This window comes from Heteronotia binoei, chromosome 5 (assembly GCF_032191835.1).
Source record: "Heteronotia binoei isolate CCM8104 ecotype False Entrance Well chromosome 5, APGP_CSIRO_Hbin_v1, whole genome shotgun sequence".
Lineage (NCBI taxonomy): Eukaryota > Metazoa > Chordata > Lepidosauria > Squamata > Gekkonidae > Heteronotia > Heteronotia binoei.
This window is the reverse complement of record NC_083227.1, coordinates 13,530,227-13,558,081: the sequence shown is the minus strand read 5'-3', so window position 1 is coordinate 13,558,081 and position 27,855 is coordinate 13,530,227. Positions and strand designations below refer to the sequence as shown.

Below are 27,855 nucleotides of genomic sequence, written 5' to 3'. Positions count from 1 at the left end.
AAAAGTCCCCTGTGCAAGCACCAGTCGTTTCTGACTCTGGGGCGACGTTGCTTTCACAACGTTTTCACGGCAGACTTTTTACGGGGTGGTTTGCCATTGCCTTCCCCAGTCATCTACACTTCCCTGGGTACTTATTTTACTGACCACGGAAGGCTGGAAGGCTGAGTCAACCTCGAGCCGGCTACCTGAAAACCCAACTTCCACCGGGGATCAAACTCAGTTCGTGAGCAGAGCTTAGGACTGCAGTGCTGCAGCTTTAACACTCTGCGCCATGGGACTCTGTAGCTATTTGATCCATCTCAGAGATGTCGGAGGACAGGGCGAATGTGAGAGAGGGACGGCTGGCAGCTGTGCCTGCCTGACCTTGCTTTTTTAATTTGCCTGGGGGCCGTGCCTATGTTGACTCAAATTGGCTCTCTGAATTCAGCCTTAAGCTGGCAGATAACCTGAAATAATGAGTATCACGAAGCATTACATACAAGTTCTACCCTTATATGGTTTCTCTGAGGAACATGAAAGTCCGATCTGTGCTAGAAGCCCTTACCACTTACTGAGCATTTATGAGGTTCCTCCCTTGTGTGGAAGCCTCCATTCTAAAGTGGTGGGAGTTGATCTTGAATCTACTTCAGGTAGCAGAGCCCATCCTTCTTCCTTCCTTCCGCAATATCTGAGGGCTTCAAGCATGGCTAAAGTTCCTTCAATACTCTGGACATTTATAACATTAATTCTTGGTTAACGTAACATTTCTGTGTAAATTAAAGATTTTTACAAGAGTTTATATCATTTTCATGCTTTATGTGGTCTGTGTTCTTTCAGCTGTGAAATAAGAGAAGTGCTAATTTCACAGGTTATGTGGTAACATGGTTTCTCCTTGCATGGGTCACTGGATATTTTTGAAAATGCTACATCTCAGTCTCTTCCCACACTCTAAACATTCAAATGCTTTGTCCCCTCAGTTGGTTCTTTGATGGTATTGGAGATAACCACTCTTACTGAATCTCTTTCCAAACTGAGCATTTAAATTGGTTTCTCCTCTGTGTGGATTTTTTGATGCTTTTGAAGATTGCCACTCCGAATGAATCCCTTTCCACACTCTGAGCATTTGAACGGTTTCTCCCCTGTGTGGGTTCTCTTATGCAGGTGGAGATAGCGTCTCATAATAAATCTCTTTCCACACCATGAGCATTCAAAAGATTTCTGTCTTGTGTGGGTTTTTTTATGCCCATTAAGATGGCTACTCTGATTGAATCTCTTTCCACACTGTGAACATTCAAAAGGTTTCTCCCCTGTGTGGATTCTTTTATGGTCTCGAAGATGGCTACTGTGACCGAATCTCTTTCCACAGTCTGAGCATTCAAAAGGCTTCTCCCCTGTGTTGGTCCTTTTATGCCAATGAAGACTGCCGCTCCGATTGAATCCCTTTCTACACTCTGAGCGTTCAAACAGTTTCTCCCCTGTGTGGGATCTTTTATGCCGCTGAAGATAACGACTCGTAATGAATTTCTTTCCACATTCTGAGCATTCAAAATGTTTCTCCTTTCTGTGGGTTGTCTTATGCTCATGAAGATGGCTACTCCGATTGAATCTCTTTCCACACTCTGAGCATTCAAAAGGTTTCTCCCCTGTGTGGGTTCTTTTATGCAGCTGAAGATAGGAGCTCGTACTGAATTTCTTTCCACAATCTGAGCATTCAAATGGTTTCTCCCCTGTGTGGGTTCTTTTATGCAGCTGAAGATAGGAGCTCATACTGAATTTCTTTCCACAATCTGAACATTCAAAAGGTTTCTCCCCTGTGTGGATTCTTATATGCAGCTGAAGATTGCTACTATAACGGAATTTCTTTCCACACTGAGAGCATTCAAAGGGTTCCTCATTTGTGTGGGTTCTTTTATGGTCTTGAAGATGGCTACTTTGACTGAATCTCTTCCCACATTCTGAACACTCAAAAGGTTTGTCACCTGTGTGGGTTCTTTGATGATACTGAAGATGGCTACGTGTACTGAATCTCTTTCCACACTCTGAGCATTCAAACGGTTTCTCCCCTGTGTGATTTCTTTGATGCACTTGAAGATGGCTACGCGTACTGAATCTTTTTCCACACTCTGAGCATTCAAACGGTTTCTCTCCTGTGTGATTTCTTTGATGCACTTGAAGATGAGTACGTGTACTGAATCTCTTTCCACACTCTGAGCATTCAAACGGTTTCTCCCCTGTGTGATTTCTTTTATGCTCTTGAAGGTTGCCACTTTGACTGAATCTCTTCCCACACTCCGAGCATTCAAAAGGTTTGTCCCCTGTGTGAGTTTTTTGATGACAATGAAGATAGCGACTCATACTGAATCTCTTTCCACACTCTGAGCATTCAAAAGGTTTGTCCCCTGTGTGGGTTCTTTGATGATATTGAAGATAGCAACTCCTACTGAATCTCTTTCCACAATCTAAGCATTCAAACGGTTTCTCCCCTGTGTGGGTTCTCTGATGCACTTTAAGACTGCTACTATGAGTGTATCTCTTTCCACACTCTGAGCATTCAAACCGTTTCTCCCCCGTGTGGGTTCTTTTATGATACTGAAGACTGTTACTGTATTTGAATCTTTTCCCACACTCTGAGCATTCAAATGGTTTCTCCCCTGTGTGAGTTCTTTTATGCACTTGAAGATTGCCATTCTGACTGAATTTCTTTCCACACTCCAAGCATTCAAAAGGTTTCTCTCCTTCTTGTATACTTTGGTTCACAAGAAGCTGCGATCTACTTGTTTTTATTGTATTTTCCTTTGGATAATGTGCATTATGCATTCTTCCATCTCTCTTATCAACCAAATGACTGACTTTCTCTCCCTTAGGTCTGCCTTGATTCCTGAAATTTCTTTTCAAATCCTCATCATTAAATTTATCCGGTAATTGCAGATGAAGTTCCTTGCCCTCATAACTCTGATTGTCCTCTGTTGGAATAAAGACAGAGGGAGAGCATTAGCACTTGGTAGGAAAGGTAAATTCCAAAGGCTGAAGTAGGAAAGTACTGCCAGCCCTTTGACCACATTCAGTTTGGCTGATTTTAACTCACCCCCTCCACCTTTCCCCCAAATACTCGGGATTTAAGTATATCACAGCCTTTCAAGAGTCACAGCTGAGCTCTTAACCAAAAGGAGCTTCAAAGCCACCATATTCCATGTCCCAGAAGGACTCCTTCCTGTCTTGCCCAGCAGACTTTATACTTCTTCCATACTAAGAATAGCTTAGTAGTGTGGGAAACAGCTTTAGTTAGAAAAGCCACAGCCCTGCAGCAGCGACATCATCAAGAGTTAACGATCAGGCTTGGCTGAAAAAGACAGAAGAGTTAGTCTCACAAGCAATGAGAGACCAAGAGAACTAACATACCGTCCTTATTTCTAACAGAGAAACAACTTTCATTATGCCCGACTGAATCTCTACCGCTATGACATAGGCCTTTTTCACACAGCCTAAGTATTCCAGTATGGCAGCTGGTCAGTTACTGAACAGTAATGGGTTTCTGGCTGTCATTTCAGACAGACTCGATTCAGTAACTGGTTGCTACCGGAATACTATTACCTTTTCACACGGTTCCGCTGCTGTCCCAGCAGTAAGGCGTGCCTGAGTTGTTTTTTTCAAAGAGCAGTTCCCTCCAGTTTTCAACCCCTCCTTCTGAGTTGAAATCACTATGGGATGCTGTGTGAAATCCCCTGTAGCAATTCCGGGAGTGCCGGCTGTTTTCGTGCTCTTTTTTTTTGCCGGCTGGCATGTGATCTCTAGCTTTTTTTTTTTTTTTTAACATCGGGCTAAGATTGCTATAGCGATGTTTCAAAACAGCACCACCATTGGGATGCCTGGGCTCCATTGAGATGCCTGAGATCACTGCCACTGCCACTTGGCGGCAAGCACCCCACTGGATACACAGTTCAAGCGGGAGATCAGAGCACCAGGCATTGGTCTGTCACCTGTTGCTAACCCAGCCTGTTATGCACCCACCCATGCCCACAGGCTATTCAAAAGTGACTTGTGCCAAACTGCAGCAAATATAAATGTCAGGGGGGGGGGGTCACAGATTTCTGTGGGTTGTAGTTGGTGAGCGGTTTGTCTGGTTTAATAGGTTGGTGAGTGATTTGTCAGGAATTGTAAGGAGGATGAGTGGGTCAAGAGGTGTGGGCATGGAAGTATTAGCAACAGGTGGCAGACCAGTTCCTAGTGCCCTGATCTCCAGCTTGAACTGTGTATCCAATGGGGCACTTGTTACCAAGTGTCAGCGGCAGCAATCTCAGTGGAGCCCAGGCATCCCAATGGCGGTGCTGTTTTGAAACATCGCTATAGCACTATTGCGTTATGGTGATCTTAGTCCAACGTTCTCCCCCCATCCACCCAAAAGTCAGAGTTTATGCGCTGGAGGGCAAAAAAGGGTGCAAAAATGGCTGGCACTTATGGAAGCGAGATAAAAGCAGAATAGTGTGAAATGGCTCGCTTCAATCATGGAACCTTACTGGGGAAAAAAAACGCACACGTGTCTGAAAACTCCCATCACTGTCCTGGATTACTCCAGGGTGGCACAATACCGATTCCCTTCTAGTTTCCACTGGTAAGTTTGAAAAGGGCCATAGACTGTTTCCTGACTAAAGACTTGGTCAGTTAGTCTTTGATTTTCAGATGACTACCTTTTTACAGTGACATCCACTTTCATTACAATAGTAGCAATTTGCACCTTTGGTAGCTATGAAAGATCCTTACCTAGAGAGGCCACGTTCCCATAGTTCTCCAGCATGACTTCCTGGTAGAGAGCTCTTTGAGCGGGATCCAACAGGGCCCACTCTGCCACGGTGAAATACACAGCCACCTCCTCAAAGGAAAAGGGGCACTGAAAGAAAAAGCAGATTCCTTCATCAGAGGCTGCGCACTGGAAGGGAGTAGTTTGGGAGGGTACAAGTTGCATGGCTTAGCATGGATAAAGGAAGTGGCATTCGGAGTTTCTCTCACCCATATGCCTTGTAGAAACAGCAGGAGAAAAGGCCTCCTGAGAAAGGAGGAGGAACCCAGGCTAAAATCCTTTACCTGGACTAGAGGTGCAGCAGCTGTTTCCACGCCTCTGAAAAGATGACGACTCAACAGCATCTTTCCACTGTCTGTAGGTGAGAGAAAGGAGGAAAGAAGGGTATTTTCCACAGCTTTCTATTCCACTTCCTTGTTTGTTCCCTGCTTCATGCCCCCCCCCCTTCCCACGGGTGTGAAACCCTGCCCTGTGTACACTCAACAAATTCTTAAACACTTTTTACTAAATTCTTGGAGAGGCAGAAGAGAAGCACCAGATACTACAAGCCTCAGGGTTTATAAATGCTGCCAACATATTTCAGACTTCTGTAAGACCTGAGTCTGGCATGCGGGGGCAGGAAGAGGAGGGGAGAAATCACTCTGCATGACAAATCACCATGAAATTTGGCCCAAATATGACTTCAGCACATCCGGAGAGACTCCAAGGTAATATAAATGAGTCTGAGAGTGGCATGCTGACTTTAAAACCAGGTTTTCAGCCAGATGCAACATCAACGTAACACCACATCTGTTCCAAATCCCTCCCAAAGCCCCTCCTTTAAGTCGCTGGGTGTGTCAGCCCATAGTCTGCCATCTCTATTCCAGCATCTCTATTCCACCATCCTGTTTCCTTCAGTGGTGCACCAGATGCCCCTATAAGCACAAGCACAGGAGTAAAATTTTGTCATTATTATTGGCCCCCTCAGAAAGTGTTTTTCAGAACTTTGCAACTCCAGAAGGTGGAGGGTCCCTTTATTCACCAGTTTGATTAGTTGAGGAAGACTCAGCATGGGTTCTGGTTAGCATAACATTTCCGTGTAGAGTAAAGATTTTTACAAGAGTTTATATTTACAAAAATATGTAACCCTTCATTTAAATCTGCCTCCGTTCCTGAGAACCGGAAGGTAGCGAATGTCACCCCCATCTTTAAAAAAGGGTTCTGTTATTAAATAGAAAGTTAGTAGAATTAGTAGACACATCGATGAACAAACATTACTGAGGAAGACTCAGCATGGGTTCTGTAAGGGAAGATGTTGTCTCACTAACGTGTTACAGTTCTTTGAGGGGTGTGAACAAATGTGGGCAGAGGACCCAATCAAAATAGTTTACCTGGCCTTCCAGAAAGCTTTTGATAAAAGTTCCTCATCAAAGGCTCCTAAGTAAGCTCAAAAGTCATGAGGTAAAAGGACAAGTCCTCTTGTGGATCAAAAACTGGCTAATTAATAGGAAGCAGAGAGTGAGTGTAAATGGGCAGTCTTCGCAGTGGAGGACAGTAAGCAGTGGAGTGCCGCAGGGCTCAGTACTTAGTCCAGTGCTTTTCAACTTGTTCATTAATGATTTAGAGTTGGGAGTGAGCAGTGAAGTGGCCAAGTTTGCGAATGACGCTAAATTGCTCAGGGTGGTGAGAACCAGAGAGGATTGTGAGGCACTCCAAAGGGATCTGTTGAGGCTGGGTGAGTGGGCGTCCACGTGGCAGATGAGGTTCAACGTGGTCAAGTGCAAGGCAATGTACACTGGGGCCCCAAATCCTAAACTATAAATACAAATTGATTTGGTGTGAACTGGCGGAGACTGACCAAGAGAGAGATCTTGGGGTCATGGTAGATAACTCACTGAAAATGTCGAGACAGTGTGCGACTGCAATAAAAAAGGCCAATTTTATGCTGGGAATTATTAGGAAGGGAGTGGAAAACGAATCAGCCAGTATCATAATGCCCCTGTATAAATTGATGGTGCAGCCTCATTTGGAGTACTGTGTCCAGTTCTGGTCACCGCACCTCAAAAAGGTATTATAGCATGGGGAAAAGTACAGAAAAGGGCAACTAGAATGATTCAAGAGTTGGAACACTTTCCCTATGAAGAAAGATTAAAATGCTTGGGGCTCTTTAGCCTGGAGAAACGTCGGCTACAGGGTGACATGATAGAGGTTTACAAGATTATGCATGGGATAGAGAAGGTAGAGAAACAAGTACTTTTCTCCCCTTCTCACAATATGAGAACTCGTGGGCTCTGAATGAAATTGCTGAGCAGTCGGGTTAGAACAGATAAAAGGAAATACTTCTTCACCCAAAGGCTGATTAACATGTGGAATTCACTGCCACAGGAGGTGGTGGCAGCTACAAGCATAGACAGTTTCAAGAAAGGACTGGATAAACATGTGGAGCAGAGGTCCATCAGTGGCTATTAGCCACAGTGTATGGTTGGAATTCTGTCTGGGGCAAGTGATGCTCTGTATTCTTGGTGCTTGGGAGAGGGGGCACAGTGGAAGAGCTTCTAGTGTCCTGGTCCCACTGATGGACCTCCTGATGTCTCCTGAGGTTTTTTGGCCACTGTGTGACACAGAGTGTTGTACTGGATGGGCCATTGGCCTGAGCCAACATGGCTCCTCTTACGTTCTTATGCTCTCTGCCAAGATTTGTCTATCTAATGGAAGGAAGGTGAGATATGAACATTTTATTTAATGTGAGGAATTCATTTCCAAGAATTTGTTCAGTTAGTGGACACTGAATTCTGCATATGAATTCTGTGCTATGTGAAGAAGTGTTCAGTTTCCACCCCTGACCTGAACTCTCTACTCATCAAATTCATTGGGTGTCTCATCATATCCAGGCAGAAAGAGTCCTTACCAAAGGAGAGGACATCTTGAGCAGGTTTTTGTGCTCTCTCCTCTTGCTCCAAGGAAGCTCCTTCTGCCTCAGGGAATGTTGCTTCTACCTTCAGGGATGGCCCCCACATCTGAAACAGCAGGAAGGGTAATTAATTAATTAATTAAAGTATGGCACTGTGTGTAGCATAGCCACAAGATCCTAAGATTGTCTAGCAGCCAGAAGTTGTAGTTCTTTTAGCATCACACACTTAACACTTAGCACTTAAGGTCAGAGACGTTTCAGAGACAATTTGTCCTTGCCTGCTCTCTGTCACGGCTCTGGTATTCCTTGGAGGTCGCCCATCCAAGTAAAGGCAAAGATTGATCCTGCCCAGCTTCAAAGATCTGATGAGATCCGGCTAGCTTGGGCTGTCCAGATCAGAGAGCAGCAAGGGAGATGGCTAAGAGATGGACTGGAATAGACCAAGGAATAGATCCTGCCCCACTCCTAGACTCTGCACCCTTCCATCATCAGACCTGGTGAGTTACCCGGAGGGATAAGAAATCCTCTAGTACAGGGGTGGCCAACAGTAGCTCTCCAGATGTTTTTTGCCTACAACTCCCATCAGCCCCAGCCAGCATGGGTTGGCCACCCCTGCTCTAGTAAAAGAGCCTGCTGAAGGATGCCATTAAATCTCCCATTTGGATAATTAACTCTTGGACAAATACCTGGCAGGGAAACTTTATGATAAAGCCAGGAATTATTGCTTGAATTGGACATATTGGTGGAAATCCCCCTCACCTGTTCTGCCTGCCTCTTCTCCTCTGCCTGACTCAGGAGAAAACCTTCGGCCAGGGCCACTGCCTGGGAACTGGTCTCCGGCCCACATCCTCTGACCCAGCACTGCATTTCCTGGGGCAGGATGCTCAGGAACTGCTCCAGGATCACCAGGTCCAGGATCTGCTTCTTGGTGTGCCTCTCCGGCTTCAGCCACTGGTTGCAGAGTCCATGGAGCTGGCTGCAAACCTCTCGGGGCCTGTTGGCCTCATGGTAGCGGAATTGCTGAAAGAGTTGGCAATGTACATCCGAGGCCATGGCGTCCTTAGCCAGGATCTCTGGCACAGCTCTTTCCCAGAATGCAACACCACTCCCACTGTGGAGGAGAAGGGGGTCTTTGCTTGCTGTCTTGCCAGTTCCAGGTCCTCCTGGGTCCTGCTCTTCCATCTCCTGCCCCTTCCACTGAGTCTCCACCACCTGTGAAAAGACACCTTTATTCCCTTGGCTGTGAAGAGAGGCTTCTCTCTGGGAGGAAGGAGAGACACAGAAAATATCATATCACAAGGAGAAATGAGAATGGAGATACACCACCGAACATCACAAACCTTCATATGCTCATGGGACATGTGAGAATTGCCCTGCCGGATCAGAACAAAAGTGCTTCTAGTAGGTTGTACACCTGGTTTAGTATCATTTTGCTGTACTACATACTTAAATATGTTGCCTTGAGTTTTCGGGAAAGTTAAGTGTCTGCGTTTGGCTTTTTAGAGATGTTACAAGCTTAGCAGCAAGACAAGTGATAGCAAGGAATTGGAAAGAAGCTGAGGAACTGACAATTAATCACTGGAGGGATAAAATGAATAATATAATAATATTGGAGTATTTAACGATGAAGATACGAAGAATGAATGGATTAAAGGTTAGGGAACAAGAGGAGGGCTGGTTTAGAAAGATGGTGAGGTATCCGGAAAAGTTTAAACAATTTAAGACGATTGGTTGGTTAATGAAATGAATGGATAAGAAGTTTAAATAGAGGGATGGAGTTGTATTTGGATGAAATGTTAATAATTATAAATATATGGAATATTATAATGTATCTATGGCCTGGGACTCTCACAGAGGTGTAGTGGTGTTGGAATATATAACAATAAAATTTTAAAAATTAAAAAAAAAAAAGCTTAGCTTCCCATTTTTTTCACTCAGTCTGTCCAAGGGGCTAATTCTTAAGGTAAACCAGAGCCCAAAAAATATCAGGATTGGTGATGCCTTCCCTATTGCATGCATCTCTTCCGTAGGCCTGAAGCGTTAGGCAAAAACTCTGTCCAAGCACCTACCACCAAGGACCCGATTTCCCCAAAATCTAGCCTGTTTTGGGAACAAACCTAACCCCAGCCTTTGAGCAACTCCGGATGACCGCTAAGTGTGTCAGGAGAGATGCCCACTCAAAGCCACACCAGTGCCCCGCCTGTGTAGGGAAAATGTGTGATGCTGGCAGGGGTGGAATTCTAGCAGGAGTTCCTTTGCATATTAGGCCGCACCCCCCTGATGTAGCCAATCCTCCAAGAGCTTACAAAAAACCAGCCTTGTAAGCTCTCGGAGGACTGGCTACATCCGAGGGGTGTGGCCTAATATGCAAAGGAACTCCTGCTAGAATTCCACGCCGGATGCTGGCATAGAAGGAGATTGTGCTGGGGTGTGGTCTGTGTGTGGAATGGAGCTCTGAGGACTTCCTGAAGCTTCTCCCAGTTAAGGCACAGGGGCTGCTCGGATGAAGAGGAGTAGAGGGAAGCAGGGACCATTGCTTAATGTTGCCAAACACCAGGAAATTTGAGGCTGGAACCTGGGGAGGGCAGGATATGATGCTATAGATTCCACCTTCCAACGCAGCCAATATCTGCCCTCAAATTGATCTCTGTAATCTGGAGACCATCTCTGGGACCTATCTGCACTTTGGGAACCCCAGATCAAGAAGGTGGGGAGATGGGGGGAGAACCTGTCAAAATGCTTGTCTTTCTGGCCATCCAATCAGCATGGTGATCATCCCATATGATCCTGTCTGGGCCTCCTAGCCACCAAAAGATATATATCAGGGGTGTCAAGCATGCAGCCTGGGGGCCAAATCAAGCCCCTGGAAGGCTCCTATCAGGCCCCCAAGCAACTGGCTGTCATCTGCTTCCTTCTCCCTCTCTCTTGCTCCCTTCTGCATCACAGCTTGCTTATCCAGGCTTGCTCAATCGCACAGGAGCTACAGAGCAAAGCCTCTATTTTCTCCATTGGCTGAGGCTCCTCCCCCTCTTGATCCCCTAGGGAAGGAAGGAAAGAACCAGAGCTTCCTTTGCCCAGCTCCCTAGATCCCATAGGAGAAATACAAAGAAAACACCTTTCAGACCAACAAGTGCTAATGTTTTAAGCATGTTTTATTTTAAGGGTCTTTTTTTAAAAAAATAGTCACGTGTCCTTTAAAAAGTTATATCTCTGCTACCTAATCTTAAATAGGTACACACATGACCTAGTCTGACACAGCCTGGCCCAGCCCAACAAAGTCTCACTTATGTGTTGGTCTGAAGCAGTAGAACAAAGCAGGAGTCAAGTATCACCTTTAAGACCAACAAAGTTTTATTCAGAATGTAAGCTTTCGTGTGCTCTAAGCACACTTCATCAGATGAGGAATCAGGTACAGTGAGTCAGGTACAGTGAGCAGAGCTACATATAGCTGGCTTGGTAGAACATAAGAACATAAGAGAAGCCATGTTGGATCAGGCCAATGGCCCATCCAGTCCAACACTCTGTGTTACATAAGAACGTAAGAGAAGCCATGTTGGATCAGGCCAGTGGCCCATCCAGTCCAACACTCTGTGTCACATAAGAACATAAGAGAAGCAATGTTGGATCAGGCCAGTGGCCCATCCAGTCCAACACTCTGTGTCACATAAGAACATAAGAGAAGCCATGTTGGATCAGGCCAATGGCCCATCCAGTCCAACACTCTGTGTTACATAAGAACGTAAGAGAAGCCATGTTGGATCAGGCCAGTGGCCCATCCAGTCCAACACTCTGCATCACATAAGAACGTAAGAGAAGCCATGTTGGATCAGGCCAGTGGCCCATCCAGTCCAACACTCTGTGTCACATAAGAACGTAAGAGAAGCAATGTTGGATCAGGCCAATGGCCCATCCAGTCCAACACTCTGTGTCACATAAGAACATAAGAGAAGCAATGTTGGATCAGGCCAGTGGCCCATCCAGTCCAACACTCTGTGTCACATAAGAACATAAGAGAAGCAATGTTGGATCAGGCCAATGGCCCATCCAGTCCAACACTCTGTGTCACATAAGAACATAAGAGAAACTATGTTGGATGAGGCCAATGGCCCATCCAGTCCAACACTCTGTGTCACATAAGAGCATAAGAGAAGCCATGTTGGATCAGGCCAATGGCCCATCCAGTCCAACACTCTGTGTCACATAAGAACATAAGAGAAGCCGTGTTGGATCAGGCCAATGGCCCATCCAGTCCAACACTCTGTGTCACATAAGAACATAAGAGAAGCTATGTTGGATCAGGCCAATGGCCCATCCAGTCCAACACTCTGTGTCACATAAGAACATAAGAGAAGCCATGTTGGATCAGGCCAATGGCCCATTCAGTCCAACACTCTGTGTCACACAGTGGCCAATATGTGTGTGTGTGTGTGTATATATATATGTATATATATATACACACATACACACACACACACACACACATACACTGTGTGTATATATATATATACATACTGTGGCTAATAGCCACTGATGGACCTCTGCTCCATATTTTTATCCAATCCCCTCTTAAAGCTGGCTATGCTTGTAGCCGCCACCACTTCCTGTGGCAGTGAATTCCACACCTTTGGGTGAAGAAGTACTTCCTTTTGTCCATTTTAACCTGACTGCTCAGCAATTTCATCGAATGGCCACGAGTTCTTGTATTGTGAGAAAGGGAGAAAAGTACTTCTTTCTCTACTTTCTCCACCCCATGCATAATCTTGTAAACTTCTATCATGTCACCCCGCAGTCGACATTTCTCCAAGCTAAAGAGCCCCAAGCGTTTCAACCTTTCTTCATAGGGAAAGTGTTCCAAACCTTTAATCATTCTAGTTGCCCTTCTCTGGACTTTCTCCAATGCTATAATATCCTTTTTGAGGTGCGGCAACCAGAACTGCACACAGTACTCCAGATGAGACCGCACCATCGATTTATACAGGGGCATTATGATACTGGCTGATTTGTTCTCAATTCCCTTCCTAATAATTCCCAGCATGGCGTTGGCCTTTTTTTTACTATAGGCAGTGGTTTAGAATGCAAAATGGTACACATGTAAGATCCATTGACAGAATAGTAAAATTAACAAATTGAGCAAACCTTTGGATCTTAAATGTGTACCATTTTGCATTCTAAACCACCGCCTACCAGCCCAGCTATATGCAGCTCTGCTCACTGTACCTGATTCCTTGTCTGATGAAGTGTGCTTAGAGCACTTGAAAGGTTACATTCTGTGTGTCTTAAAGGTGAGACTTGACTCCTGCTTATGTTAGATCTAGCCCTCAAAACAAATAACTTCGATACCCCTGTTTTATGTTCTTGTGGGCATCCCCCTTAGCTAGACCTGAACCCACGCCTCCTAGGACTGTGCCCTTGTGTTCCTCCCTGTTGTGTTGCCCGGGAAGCTATACCTGTCTCCCATGTTCCTCCCACCCAAACCTCAGTGCAGGAGGGAGAATTTGGCACTGTGTTACGGCTGCCTCCACCAAATGGGGTGATGGGGCTGGAACACTCCTTTTCTCTCCCTGTGTGCTCCGTTTGCAAAACATTACTGCAGGTGGGCGTGGGTACATTACTTAAGCCACTGTCCTCACAGTGATGGAAATACACGTTCTTTTGTTTCACCTGGCCTTTGAAGCAACAGCAATTAACAGGCGATTTTTATTACCTTTTACTGCTACCCGGACCAAACGGCCTACCGAATTTATTACACTGTTTCGCCATGTGATCCTAACTTTTGTATTAGTTTGCGCTCTTAACCCGCCAAAGACATGCACCTCAGCCCACTGTCCCCTGTCCCCACGTCTGAAGATGTATGCACGCACATGAAAGCTTACGTTCTGAATAAAACTTTGTTGGTCTTAAAGGTGCCACTGGACTCCTCCTTTGTTCTACTGCTTCAGACCAACACGGCTGCCCACCTGGGCAGTGATGGATTGTGCTATTTGTTCCTCCCCCTTCCGCCATTTGTTCCTCCTGACCCTGAGTCCGTGGGAGGCTGATGCAAGGGGGTGTGGCCACATCAGCATGCCCCGCCCCTCTAGACTGGTTTTTAATTTAATGTTTCAATGTTTTATTGTTCTATATTGTAATTCTAATGTTTTATTTATTATGGTGTGTTTTTATGGATTGCTGTTAGCCGCCCTGAGCCTGCCAAGGTGGGGGAGGGCGGGATATAAATGAAATTAATTAATAAATAAATTTGCCAGGCAGAGGGGAATCTCTGCTGCTGTGCTTGGTGGGCACTGGCGCGGTTTCCGTGGTCTTCCTGTGGCACTGCTCGGCTCTCTGCACCTTGGCCCCAGAGTTTTCCCAGTTTTCTACTCTTGACAGTTGTGGGACACCAGCCAGCAGCCCTGGCTCCACACTGAGCCCTCATCAGGGTCTTAGGATGGGGCTGCAGCGAGCCCTAAGTGTTGGCACTGTAAGAAAGAGAAGGGATGGTACACCCACATGTGGTGGGAGTGCCCTGAGGCCAATAAATTATGGGAAATGGTAGCGGGAATGATAAAGAAATTCTTTCAGGTAGAACCGAGAATTAACTTTGAATTGATGCAGATGAGTATATTAAGGAATGAGACAATAGGGAAGAATAATCAAGATTTACTAAAAGCAATGATATCAGCGGGTAAAGCGGTAATAGCCGTAGGATGGAAGGATAAAAGTAAATGGAAGGAAAGAACTTGGCATGATTATCTCTCTGATTTTGTTCAGTCAGATATAGCTGCTATAATGTCTCAAGAAGGATCATGGGAGGAAAGAAGATCAAGAATCAAGGAAAAGTGGCAGATCTACCTGAAATGCACGAAGCAAGAAAAGAAAGTGGACATTCAGTGGAAGCGCCAAGTCCTTTGTCCCTGGCTGGAAGAAGATGATGTATAGACTAAGGGGGGGGTGGGATGGGGGGGGGAACATGTAAAATGGATATGAGAAAGTGTGTAGAGAAATGGATAATTAACAATAATAATAAAATATACATATTAAAAAAAAGGATGGGGCTGTAGCTTATTCCAGAGCAGGCTGGAGTTCCTTCCCCCTATGCCCCCTTTTAAACTCATCCAACCAAAGAAAGAAAACCCAGCTTTTTTGGGGGGGGGGGGGAGGTGTTTGCACATGTCAATGACTAGCAATAGAATGGCAGATGGAGCAGAGGTCCATCAGTGGCTATTAGCCATGAGCGTATGAAGCTGCTTTCTACTGACTCAGACCCTCGGTCCATCAAAGTCAATACTGTCAGACTGGCAGCAGCTCTCCAGGGTCTCAAGCTGAGGTTTTTCACACCTACTTGCCTGGACCCTTTTAGTTGGAGATGCCGGGAATTAAGAACCTGGAACCTTCTGTTTACCAAGCAGATGCTCTGCCACTGAGCCACTGTCCCTCCCCTAAAGTCAATATTGTCTACCCAGACTGGCAGCGGCTCTCCAGGGTCTCCAGCTGAGGTTTTTCACACCTACTTGCCTGGACCCTTTTAGTTGGAGATGCCGGGGATTGAGAACCTGGGACTTTCTGCTTACCAAGCAGATGCTCTGCCACTGAGCCACCGTCCCTCCCCTAAAGTCAATATTGTCTACCCAGACTGGCAGCGGCTCTCCAGGGTCTCCAGCTGAGGTTTTTCACACCTACTTGCCTGGACCCTTTTAGTTGAAGATGCCAGGGATTGAGAACCTGGGACCTTCTGCATACCAAGCAGATGCTCTACCACAGACCCACCGTCCTTCCCACAGTGTATTGTTGGAACTCTGTCGGGGCAGTGATGCTCTGTATTGGTGCTGGGGGGGGGGGGGGGGGCGGCAAAGTGGAAGGTCTTCTAGCCCCAATTGTGAACCTCCTGATGGCACTTGGTTTTTTTGGCCACTGTGTGACAGAGTGTTGGACTGGCTGGGCCATTGGCCTGATCCAACATGGCTTCTCTTATGTTCTTATGTTCAGATTCTCAGGGCTCTCCAGTCCACAAAACGAACCTTTTCCAGAACCCACACACACACGCATTCCAACGTCCACTCACTTGCCGGGAGTTGGCAACCGTGGCCGAGAATGATCCTAGCTTTCCCCTCCCACCACCAAAGTCTCCAAGCTTCTCCCCCAGGGGGACTCACTTCTTAAGGGAACCTTCCCGGGCATCCGGCTGCCTGGCTTCGTCTTGCTCTTGCTTTTCTACAAACCTCCCAGTCCTCTGCAAAAGCAAACCCCTCCTCCTGCTCCTCCTCCCGCAGGAAAAGCCTCTTCCTTCTTCTCAGCACCCCCCCTCCCCCCAAAAAACCTCGGCCTCTCTAGCAAGCAGCTAGGCGGGTTTTAACCCTCTCAGTGCTGCAGCGGAAGGAAAAACGCCTCCCGGCCCCTCCAAGAGAAGATTCAGCCCGGCTCCACTACGCGGCGCGATGCCTGGAGAGAAAACGCAGGACCTCAAGTGGGGAGCTAAAGTAGTTTGCGCCCCGGCTGAGAGTTTTTCACGTTATTTCTTGGAAGGAAGAGGGACAGAGCCCGGATTCGGAGCGAGGAGAATGAATCTGGGACCTTCAAGCAATAGACCCGGGGTGTCAAACATGCAGTTGGGGGGCCGAATCAGGCCCTCGGGCAACTGGCTGCCATGTGCATCTTTCGCCCTCTCTCTCGCTTTGTTCTGCATCACAGCTTGCTTTGCAAGGATTGCTAAAAGGCACAGGAGCTACAGAGCAAAACCTCTGTTTTCTCCATTGGCTGAGGCTCCTCTTCTTGGAGAGGAGGGAGGGAGGAATAGCATGCTTTGCCAGGCTGTCTCAGTCTCACAGCAGAGCTACTGAGCCAAGCCTCTCTTCCTTCTATTGGCTGAGGCTCCTCCCTCACCTGTCTCCTGGGGGAAGGGAGGGAACGAGCCAGAGCTTCCTTTGCCCAGCTCCCTGGATCCCATGGGAGAAATACAAAGAAAATACCTTTAAGATCAGCGAGTGCTAATGTTTTAAGCAAGTTTTATTTAAGGTTGTTGTTTTTTTAAAAAATAAATGTGTTTGTGTCCTTTATAGAGTTTATCTCTGCTACCTAATCTTAAATAGGTACACACACATCCCAGCCCAACGTGGCTCACCCAAACCAGCATGGTCTGGCCCACCAAGGTCTCATTTATGGGGGAGTGGTAGAGCATCTACTTGGGAAGCAGAAGGTCCCAGGTTCAATCCCTGGCGTCTCCAAAAAAGGTTGCAGGCAAATAGGTGTGAAAAACCTCAGCTTGAGACCCTGGAGAGCTGCTGCCAGTCTGAGAAGACAATACTGACTTTGATGGTCCAAGGGTTGATTCAGTATAAGGCAGCTTCATATGTCAGATCCGGCCCTCATAACAAATGCGTTTGACATCCCTGCCATACACTGACCTTTGGCAGCCCCAGAGGCAGATGGAGAAAAAAGGCAATCGAGGGCTCTTTTTGAGCAGGAACACAGTTTGAGCTGGCTTAGCATCAGGGGGTGTGGCCTAATATGCAAATGAATTCACAGTGGGCTTTTTCTACCAAAAAAGGCCCTGTGTGAAACAATGGTGACATCGGGGGTGTGTGGCCTAATATGAAAGTGAGTTCCTGCTGGGCGTTCAGAGTTTTTTGCCTTATTAAATAATTCCTTGAGCTCTCTGTTTGAAGGGCTTTTGTTTTGTAGAGCGGACTTGTTTAATGAGATGTGGACCGAGTAACTTACCTGTACTTTGTTACTGCTGGAGACACAGGATTTGGACGTTTTGTATTAATAAGAGTAATTGCATATAACTTCACATTGACTGTTGTACAATACATATAAAGTTCACTGTGATGCAAGATACTGAATTGTACGAGGAGTGCATTCTCCTGTCTTTTATATAGCAGTGTACTGTTTTAACTGAAAGAGCCCTGTGGCGCAGAGTGGTAATGCTGCAGTACTGCGGTTGGAGCCCTCTGTTCATGACCTGAGTTCAATCCCAGCGGAAGCTGGGTTCAGGTAGCCGGCTCTAGGTTGACTCAGCCTTCCATCCTTCCAAGGTCGGTCAAAGGAGTAACCAGCTTGCTGGGAGGAAAGTGTAGATGACTGGGGAAGGCAAGGGCAAACCACCCCGTAAAAAGTCTCCTGTGAAAACGTTGTGAAAGCAACATCGCCCCAGAGTCGGAAACGACTGGTGCTTGCACAGGGGACTACCTTGACCTTTACTGTTTTAACACAGGAGCCCATTTTTGCTATCAGTCATAACTCCGTCAGAGCTGTTCTCTCAAGAGCTGTTTCTGTTAGAGCTCTCTCAGCCCCACCTATCTCACAAGGTGTCTTTTGTGGGGAGGGGAGGGGAAAGGAGATTTTAAGCCGCTCCGAGACTCCAAGTGATGGACAGGGTATAAATCCAATCAACACTTTTTCTTCCTCAGGGCACTTCTAAAGACCTCTTCCCTTTGCTAGGGTTGCCAATTCTAAGTTTCAAAACTCCTGGAAATTGGAGGGGTTAGGGTTAGGGTTGGGGCCTGGGAAAGGTGAGGTTCAGGGAAGAAATCGTTTCAACAAGGCTACGATGAGATAGTCCACCCTTTAAAGCTGCCCTTTTCCACAGAGGGACTGATCTCTTGTCTGGAGACACATTATTCTTCAATATCTCCAGGAGGTTGGCAATCTGATCTCATTCACAGCACAAATCACGTGGCAGCCCCCAATTCCCACCCACCACCTGTTGCCTTTCCCAGCCAATCTCCTGAGTCTTCAGCTCTGGCCCTGCAAGGGGTACAACCTGAGCAATTCCCAAAATGCATGGAAGTGCCAGCAAAAGTGAGTCAAACCAAAATCCACCCCCTCCCCAAAGCTAGGCTGGGCTTCAGCTGCGGCATCTCCTAGCCATTCCAGCAAAGAAGGCAGAATCAAGTCTTCCTAGGCTTGCCAATCCCCAGGTCCTAGTGGGGGTTCTCCCTCTTTTCCCAGGCTCCTTCCCGCCCCCAGTCAGCTGGCCGGCGGGGAGACAGGGAGGGAGCCTCGCACCCACAGCTACCATGTGACTTCCCACCTCCTGAGGCTTCAGAAGTTGGCTGCAACAGAAATGTCTGCTGGGCACTTCACCATTCCTTATGCGGAGATCGATTCTCGTAGGGTATAATGGGGAATTGATCTGGAGGCATCGGGGACTCAGGGAGGGCTGTTTTTTGAGGTAGAGGCACCAGATTTTCAGTATAGCATCTAGTGCCTCTCCCCAAAATACCCTCCAAGTTTCAAAAGGATTGGACCAGAGGGTCCAATTCTATGAGCCCCAAAAGAAGGTGCCCCTATCCTTCATTATTTCCTATGGAAGGCATTTAAAAAAGTGTGCTGTCCCTTTAAATGTGATGGCCAGAACTCCCTTGGAGTTCAGTTATGCTTGTCACATCCTTGCTTCTGGCTCCGCCCCCAATGTCTCCTGACTCCATCCCCAAAGTCTCCTGGCTCCACCCCCAAAGTCTCCTGGCTCCACCCCCAAAGTCCCCAGATATTTCTGGAATTGGACTTGGCAATTCTAAGTCTTCCCCTCTCCTCACCTGGGGAGCCCCCTCACTTACTTGCAGAAGGACAATCCAGGTGGGTAGCCAAGTTGGGCTGAAGCAGGGCTGGCCAAATGGCAACTCGTCAACCACATGTGGCACTCTCATACGCACTGTGTGGCTCTCAAAGCCCCCATCACCCCATTGGTCAGCTTGGAGAAGGCATTTCTCTCTTTAAATCGCTTCTCCAAGCCAAGCCAGCCAACAGACCCTTATATTTGCTCCCCAGCTTCCTTAGGTCTCTACATGGGGCTACCCTTGCCGCTTTCTGCGGCAAAATGCCCCATTATCGATCAGACTTAAGCATTCCAAGTCATCGCAGGGCATTTGTGTTGGCTAGACTAAATGCGTTTCCCTCCAAAGTTTTACAAGGGAGATATCACCGAGTCCCTTTAGGCGGCAGACTCTGTTGCTGTGGAGCGAATATTCCCGACTCAATTCAGCATATATTGCTTGATTGTTCCTTTTACCATAATCTCCGTAAAGATTTATTTTGCAAGCTTTCTTTCTCCCCAGATTTGTCTATTCTGCCGCCCTGTTATTATTTATTGAACAATACTGAGGGGGAGGTTAGCGAGGCTGTGGCAAAATTTTTGGCTGACATCCTTAAATTTAAATCTGACCATGTATGAATGCATCTGTAAGCTCGGTTTTATTTTGATTTTATCTCCAATGTTTATATTTTTATATTCTGTGTATTTTTATTTGCGACTGTTATGCCATTAAAGGTTTGGTATGGGTATGAGCTTGGAGAATACATTTAAGTTTAAAGTTGCTTTCATTCCCCCTCCCCCTTATATTTTCCTTCCTTCCTTCCTTCCTTCCTTCCTTCCTTCCTTCCTTCCTTCCTTCCTTCCTTCCTTCCTTCCTTCCTTCCTTCCTTCCTTCCTTCCTTCCTTCCTTCCCTTCCCTTCCTTCCTTCCTTCCAACATCTGATGTTAATCTCTTGCAGCTCTCAAACATCTGATATTTATTCCACACGGTTCTCACGTTAAGCAAGTTGGGCCACCCCTGATCTAAAGCGATAGAACAAAGTTAAGAGTCCGGTGGCGCCTTTAAGAACAACGACGTTTTATTCAAGATATGAGCTTTTGTGTGCAAGCACACTTCTTCAAATAACATGCACTGGAAGAAAGCCATTCAAACGTATAGACAGGGCTGAAAAGCAAATTAGCACATAACGTCATGAAGACGTTTTGAGGTAAAACAGGAACAACAAACCAAGCGTACAGGGAGAACAACAGTTGAAGTAATAATCACGTCAAAATAGGAGATAAGTGTGTAAGAGAATCTTTCCCTCCACCCGTCAAGTGTAAAAGTAACAAAGAGCATTTTTTCCTTTTAGTTGGGGGAGGCGTGCAGCATATTTCAAGTTTCATTGCATTACATTACAATCACAACGAGTTGTTTTATTTATTTACATTAGACTTTTATCCCGCCCTCTCCGCAAGCGGACTCAGGGCGGTTTACAACAGTCATTTACACGATTAAAACAATAGGTCAATAACATCTATAAAACATTCATACAATTAAAATTTAAAAACTATTCCACGGTGCTGTACCATTACTATGTTGGTGGTTCTGCTTTTCAGAGGGTTGGTCACTGGGAACTCTAGCTGATGTAAGGTGGCAGTTCTCTCTCAGTTTAAGTATCGAAGGCCTGTCGAAACAATTTGGTCTTACAGGCCCTGCGGAATGTAGGAAGGTCCGCAGGGCCCTTATGGCCTCCGGGAGAGCATTCCATAATTCTGGTGCTGCCACCGAGAAGGCCCTGGCTCGTGTCAAACGCAACCTGGCCTCCTTTGGTCCAGGGGTGGACAGCAGCTTTTTGTCCCTGAACGCAGTGCTCTGTGGGGGATATATGGGGAAAGGCAGTCCTGCAGATAAACAGGTCCCTGACCATAAAGGGCTTTAAAGGTCAATACCAACACCTTGAAACGGATTCGGAACACAATAGGTAGCCAGTGCAGCTCTTTCAGCACTGGCTGAATGTGCTCCCATCGAGGGAGCCTCATTAACAGCCATGCCGCAGCGTTCTGCACTAACTGTAGTTTCCGAGTCAGCATCAAGGGTAGCCCCGTGTAGAGAGCATTAAAGTGATCTATTCTTGTGGTGACCGTAGCATGGATCACCATTGCTAAGTCATTGTGCTCCAGAAAAGGAGCCAGCTGCTGCACCCGCCAAAGATGAAAAAAGGCGGGTCTAATAGTGGCTGCTACCTGGGCCTCCATTGTGAGGGAGGACTCAAGCAGCACGCCCAAGCTCTTGACCTTAGGGGCCGGTATCAATGGCACCCCGTCTAGAGCCGGCAGCTGGACCCCTCCCCTTGGACCACCCCGGCTCAGATAGAGAACCTCCGTCTTCGTCGGATTCAATTTCAGCCGACTCAGTCTGAGCCAGGATGCTACGGCTTGAAGAGCCAGGTCCAGATTTTCCGGGGTACAGTCGGACTGGCCACCCATCAATAGATAGAGCTGGGTGTCATCTGAATATTGGTGACAACCCAGTCCATACCTCCTGACAATCTGGGCAAGGGGGCGCATATAGATGTTAAATAACATCGGGGACAGAACCGCACCCTAAGGCACACCACATGTGAGTGGGTGCCTCTGGGATGACTCCTCCCCTATCCCCACCCTTTGTCCCCGATCTTGGAGAAAGGAGGTCAACCACTGTAAGGCGGACCCCTGAATCCCCACATCGGCAAGGCGGCCAATACATCGTTCTTTAGAGGAGCTACATATTGCATTGCATTACAAAGAGGGTTGCATGATATTATTCAAGGGAGAGAGAGAGGAACGCATAAAAATTTATGTATTGTCCTTCTTGGTTAGAATGGGTTTGGCATATGTGATCAGATAAGAAACCAATACCCGTTTAATTCGGAGTGGTGGGGGAGAGGTATTTGTTCCGAGGGTTGTAATATTTTGTAATTCAGCAATTTCTCTTTCTGTTCTGTTCCTGAGGTTCCATTGCAATAAAACAGCTACTTTGAAGTCACTCATTGAATGTTTTGGGAGGTTAAACTGTTCCTTAACATCAATTGTTTGAGAGCCAGTTTGGTGTAGTGGTTAAGTGTGCGGACTCTTATCTGGGAGAACTTGGTTTGATTCCCCACTCCTCCACTTACAGCTGCTGGAATGGCCTTGGGTTAGCCAGAGTTATCGCAGGAGTTGTCCTTGAAAGGGCAGCTGTTGTGAGAGACCTCTCAGCCCCACCCACCTCACAGGGTGTCTGTTGTGGGGGGAGAAGATATTATAGGAGATTGTAAGCCGTTCTGAGTCTCTGATTCAGAGAGAAGGGCAGGGTATAAATTTACAGTCTTCTTCTCCTACAGGTTTCTCAGTCTTGATTCCTGATGCCACACTTGTGTCCATTTATCCTTTGGCTCGAGAAGCCCCGTGGCACAGATTGGTAAAGCTGCAGTACTACAGTCCAAGTTCTCTGATCATGACCTGAGCTCGATCCCCACGGAAGCTGGGTTTTCAGGTAGCCGGCTCGAGGTTGACATCCTTCCGAGGTCAGTAAAATGAGGACCCAGCTTGATGGGGGGAAAGTGTAGATGATTGGGGAAGGCAATGGCAAGCCACCTCGTAAAAAAGTCTCCCGTGAAAGTGTCGTGATGCGACATCACCCCAAAGTCAGAAACTACTGGTTCTTGGACAGGGGACTACCTTTACCTTTTATCCTTTGGCTTAGGGTTTGTTCTGTTTGCCCTATGTAAAGATCTGAAGGACACTGTTGGCATTTAATGGCATATAGTGTTAAAGATGAGCAAGTGAACGAAGCTGAGATGATGCGGTTGATGTTGTAAGGTCCAGTGATTGTGTTGTCTGGGTGTATGTGGCCGCAAAGTTGGCATCTGGGTTTATTGCAAGCTCAGATACCAGTGTCAATGGTCAAATAAGATGTTGCATTGCTGTGGGTGAGGAGTTGTTTGAGACTGGGGGATTGTCCTGTGTGCAAGAGAAGGTTTGCCTCCTAGTATTTGTGAAAAAGAGGTGTCATTGTCCAGTAGAAGTTATGTCATTGATGATGCACTCAATGGTTTTGAGTTGTGAGTTGGATGTGACCAAGTCATCATCTGTGCAGTCACACATGCCCATGCAGCCTTCCCACTGCTGACATATCTCAATCACTTACCTTTAAAATTGATGAGATTTACCAGAGACAGTCTGAAAGAACTGTGGAAGGGTGTTTTCTCCTCCTCCTCCACGTACACAGTTAATGTCGGATTCCCCAGAGCGCAGGAGAAAAAAGCAGCAAAATGCTAGAGGCTAGTTCTGGTATATTCCAAGGTTGGGTTCGAGTGAAGGTGTATGACTGCACAGAGGACCACTCGAAGTTCATCAGTTATGGATAAGCAACCATTTCTCTTACTCTGCTCAATAAAGGCACAATCCCAAAGGACAAATGAAAGGGGGAGTTGCCCAGTGGCGCAGAGTGTTAAAGCTGCAGTACTGCAGTCCTAAGCTCTGCTCACAACCTGAGTTTGATCTCCAGCAGAAACTGGGTTTTCAGGTAGCCGGCTCGAGGTTGACTCAGCCTTCCATCCTTCCGAGGTGGGTAAAATGAGTCCCCAGCTTGCTGGGGGGAAATGTAGATGACTGGGGAAGGCAATGGCAAACCACCCCGTAAAAAGTCTGCCGTGAAAACGTTGTGAAAGCAACGTCACTCCAGAGTCGGAAACGACTGGTGCTTGCACAGGGGACCTTTCCTTTTTTTTCTGGAAGAGTTAAAAGCCAGAGAGAAGCCTTGGCCGAAGCGTTAATATAGCTCATCTCTTGCTCATGGAGTCGGGGGGCAGGGTTTAGAGGAGGGAATCATACTTCCCCTTCCAGATTCTCTCTGGGAGAAGCTGGGGGTGGGTGGGGAGCAAAACCTTTGGGGATTCAGGTTCTACAATGTTCACCTTCAACTCTACAGGTACCAGAAAATTTCCACAACACTGGATGGTGTTGCTGGGGAGGGGAGAGCTGACCCTGGAGAATTTACTGGGTTGTTGAACCTTTTCCTTTCAATCCAAATTAATCCAACTGCCGGGACACTTTTGGCTTCAAAGTGGCGAGACTTCTAAAAGCTCACAGGCTGGACTGGGGAGGGATTAGAGTTCAGAAATGCCTCTCTAAAAGACACTCTGTGAGGTGGGTGGGGCTGAGAGGGCTCTCACAGCAGCTGTCCTTTCAAGGACAACTTCTGCGAGAGCTATGGCTGACCCAAGGCCATTCCAGCAGGTGCAAGTGGAGGAGTGGGGAGAACCCGGTTCTCCCAGATAACAGTCCGCGTACTTAACCACTACAACAAACTGGCTCTCCCTTTTATGGTTTCTCCGAGGAACACGAGAGTCCCATCTGTGCTACAAGCCCTTGTCACACAAGGAGCATTTACGTGGTTCCTCCTGTGTGTGGAATCTTCCATTCTAAAAAGGCGAGAGCTGATCTTGAATCTATTTCAGGCGGCAGAGCCCATCCTTCTTCCACAATATCTAAGGGCTTCAAGCATGGCTAAAGCTCCTTCAATTCTCTTGAGCATTTATAACATTTATTCCTGGCTAGCGTAGCATTTCTGTGTAAAGATTTTTACAAGGGTTTATATTTACAAAAATATGTAACCTTTCATTAAAATCTGCCTCCGTTCCTGAGGACTGGAAGGTAGCTAATGCCACCCCCGTCTTTAAAAGGGGTTCCGTTATTAAAGAGAGAATTAGTAGAATTAGTAGACACATTGATGAACAAACATTATTGAGGAAGACTCAGCATGTGTTCTGTAAGGGAAGATCTTGTCTCGCTAACCTGTTAAAGAGTTCTTTGGGGGGGGTGAACAAATGTGGACAAAGGGGACCCAATCAAGGTTGTTTACCTTGACTTTCAGAAAGCTTTGATAAAGTTCCTCATTAAAGGCTCCTAAGTAAGCTCAAGAGTCATGGGGTAAAAGGACAAGTCCCCTTGTGGATCCTAATTAATAGGAAACAGAGAGTGAGTATCAATGGGCAATTTTTGCAACGGAGGGTGATAAGCAGTGGGGTGCCGCAGGGCTCAGAACTTGGTCCGATGCCTTTTAACTCGTTCATTAATGATTTGGAGTTGAGAGTAAGCAGTGAAGTGGCGAAGTTTGCGGATGACACTAAATCGTTCAGGGTGGTGAGAACCAGAGAGGATTGTGAGGCACTCCAAAGGGATCTGTTGAGGCTGGGTGAGTGGGCATCAACATGGCAAATGAGGTTCAACGTGGCCAAATGCAAGATAATGCACATTGGGGCCAAAAATCCTAACTATAAATACAAGTTTATGCCCTCTACATGGGGCTGCCCCTGTGCCGAACCCGGAAACTACAGCTAGTGCAGAACACGGCGGCCAGGCTGTAATTGGGGCTCCCTAAGTGGGAGCAAATACAGCCGGGGCTGCGGGAACTGCACTGGCCGCCAATTGTGTACCGGATTCATTACAAGGTGTTGGTTATTACCTTTAAAGCCCTATATGGTCGAGGACCTGTCTACCTTAGGGACCGTCTCTCCCCATGTATTCCCCAGAGGGTACTTCGATCTGGTTCTCAAAACCTATTGGTAATCCCCGGGCCGAAGGAGGCCAAATTGAAAGTCACCAGGGAAAGGGCATTTTTGATCACTGCCCTCCACTGGTGGAACCAACTGCCAGAGGAAGTGCGGGCCTTGCGGGATCTTGGCCAGTTCTGCAGGGCCTGCAAAACCATCTTCTTCCAGCTGGCCTTGAATTAACAAAGAGCCTACATCGTAGATGGAAGGCCGTCGCACTGAAAAAATGGAATGATACAATACTTAGATCTTAGTATCAAATGGAATGCTGATTTTAACTACTGAATGTATAATTTTATTGAATGTACTATTTTACAGGCTGTACGGTTTTACGACTGTGCAGTTTTATGTTGTGAGCCGCCCTGAGTCTGCTTTGGTGGGAAGGGCGGGATATAAATCAAATCAAATCAATCAATAAAAATAAATAAATAAGTTGATGGGGTTGTAAACTGGGGGAGACTGACCAAGGGAAAGATTTTGGGGTTGTGGTAGATGACTTACTGAAAATGTCGAGACAGTGTGTGGTTGCAATAAAAAAGGCCAACGCTATGCTGGGAATTATTAGGAAAAGAATGGAAAACAGATCAGCAAGAATCATCATAATGCCCCTGTATAAATCGATGGTGCGGTCTTATTTGGAATACTGTGTACAATTCTGGTCACTGCATCTCCAAAAAAGATATAGCATAGGAAAAAGTGCAGAAAAGGGCAACTAGAAGAAGATGAAATTGGATTTATATCCCGCCCTCCACTCCGAACAGTCTCAGAGCAGCTCACAATCTCCTTTACCTTCCTCCCCCACAACAGACACCCTGTGAGGTGGGTGGGGCTGGAGAGGGCTCTCACAGCAGCTGCCCTTTCAAGGCTCAGAGCGCCCTACACTCTCCTTTCCCTTCCTCCCCCACAACAGACACCCTGTGAGGTGGGTGGGGCTGGAGAGGGCTCTCACAGCAGCTGCCCTTTCAAGGACAGAGGCTCAGAGCGGCCTACAATCTCCTTTCCCTTCCTCCCCCACAACAGACACCCTGTGAAGTGGGTGGGGCTGGAGAGGGCTCTCACAGCAGCTGCCCTTTCAAGGACAGAGGCTCAGAGCGGCCTACAATCTCCTTTCACTTCCTCTCCCACAACAGACACCCTGTGAGGTGGGTGGGGCTGAGAGGGCTCTCACAGCAGCTGCCCATTCAAGGACAACCTCTGCCAGAGCTATGGCTGACCCAAGGCCATTCCAGCAGGTGGAAATAGAGGAGTGGGGAATCAAAACCGGTTCTCCCAGATACGGGTCTGCACACTTAACCACTACATCAAACTGGCTCTAGTCTTGAAACTAGAATGTTTCAAGGGTTGGAACACTTTCCCTATGAAAAAAGGTTGAAACTCTTGGGGCTCTTTAGCTTGGAGAAATGTCAACTGAGGGGTGACATGATAGAGGTTTACAAGATTATGCATGGGATAGAGACGGTAGAGAAAGAAGTACTGGTACTTTTCTCACTTTCTCACAATACAAGAACTCATGGGCAATGAAATTGCTGAGCAGTCAGGTTAGAACGGATAAAAGGAAGTCCTTCTTCACCCAAAGTGTGACTAACAGATGGAATTCACTGCCACAGGAAGTTGTGGTGGCTACAAGCATAGCCTACTTCAAGAGGGGATTGGACAAACATATGGAGCAGAGGTCCATCAGTGAGTATTAGCCATAGCATATTGTTGGAACTCTCTGTCTGAGGCAAGTGATGCTCTGTATTCAGGGTGCTTGGGGGGGACACAGTGAAAGGGCTTCTAGTGTCCTGGTTCCACTGGTGGACCTCCTAATGGTACTTGGGGGTTTTTTGGCCACTGTGTGACACAGAGTGTTGGACTGGATGGGCTATTGGCCTGAACCAACATGGCTTATTTATTTATTTATTTGGTCAATTTATATTCTGCCCTTTCTCAGACAGCGTCTTATGTTCTTATATCATTTTCATGCTTTATGTGGTCTGTGGTTGTCTACCAGCAGTGAAATAAGAGAAGTGCTCATTTCATGGGCGAAGTAACATGAATTCTCCTTGCATGGGTCCTTAGATATTTTTGAAAATGCTTCAACAACTCAGTCTCTTCCTACACGCTAAACCAGGAGTGTCAA

The 27,855-nt window shown here is 46.8% G+C and overlaps 2 protein-coding genes across 2 annotated transcripts in view; both read right to left on the bottom strand.

Annotated features, from left to right (window-relative positions):
• LOC132571070 (zinc finger protein 436-like) overlaps window positions 1-27,855 on the bottom strand; it is a 342,318-nt gene that overhangs the window by 251,164 nt on the left and 63,299 nt on the right. The window lies entirely within an intron of this gene.
• On the bottom strand, window positions 775-15,921 carry LOC132571054 (zinc finger protein 14-like). The gene is made up of 6 exons (XM_060237691.1): window positions 15,797-15,921; window positions 8,424-8,924; window positions 7,662-7,770; window positions 5,059-5,129; window positions 4,738-4,864; window positions 775-2,942 (listed from the first exon to the last, which is right to left on the bottom strand). Exons 2-6 carry the CDS (start codon window positions 8,844-8,846, stop codon window positions 1,018-1,020), a joined length of 2,655 nt encoding a protein of 884 aa, XP_060093674.1. The 5' UTR covers window positions 8,847-8,924; window positions 15,797-15,921; the 3' UTR covers window positions 775-1,017.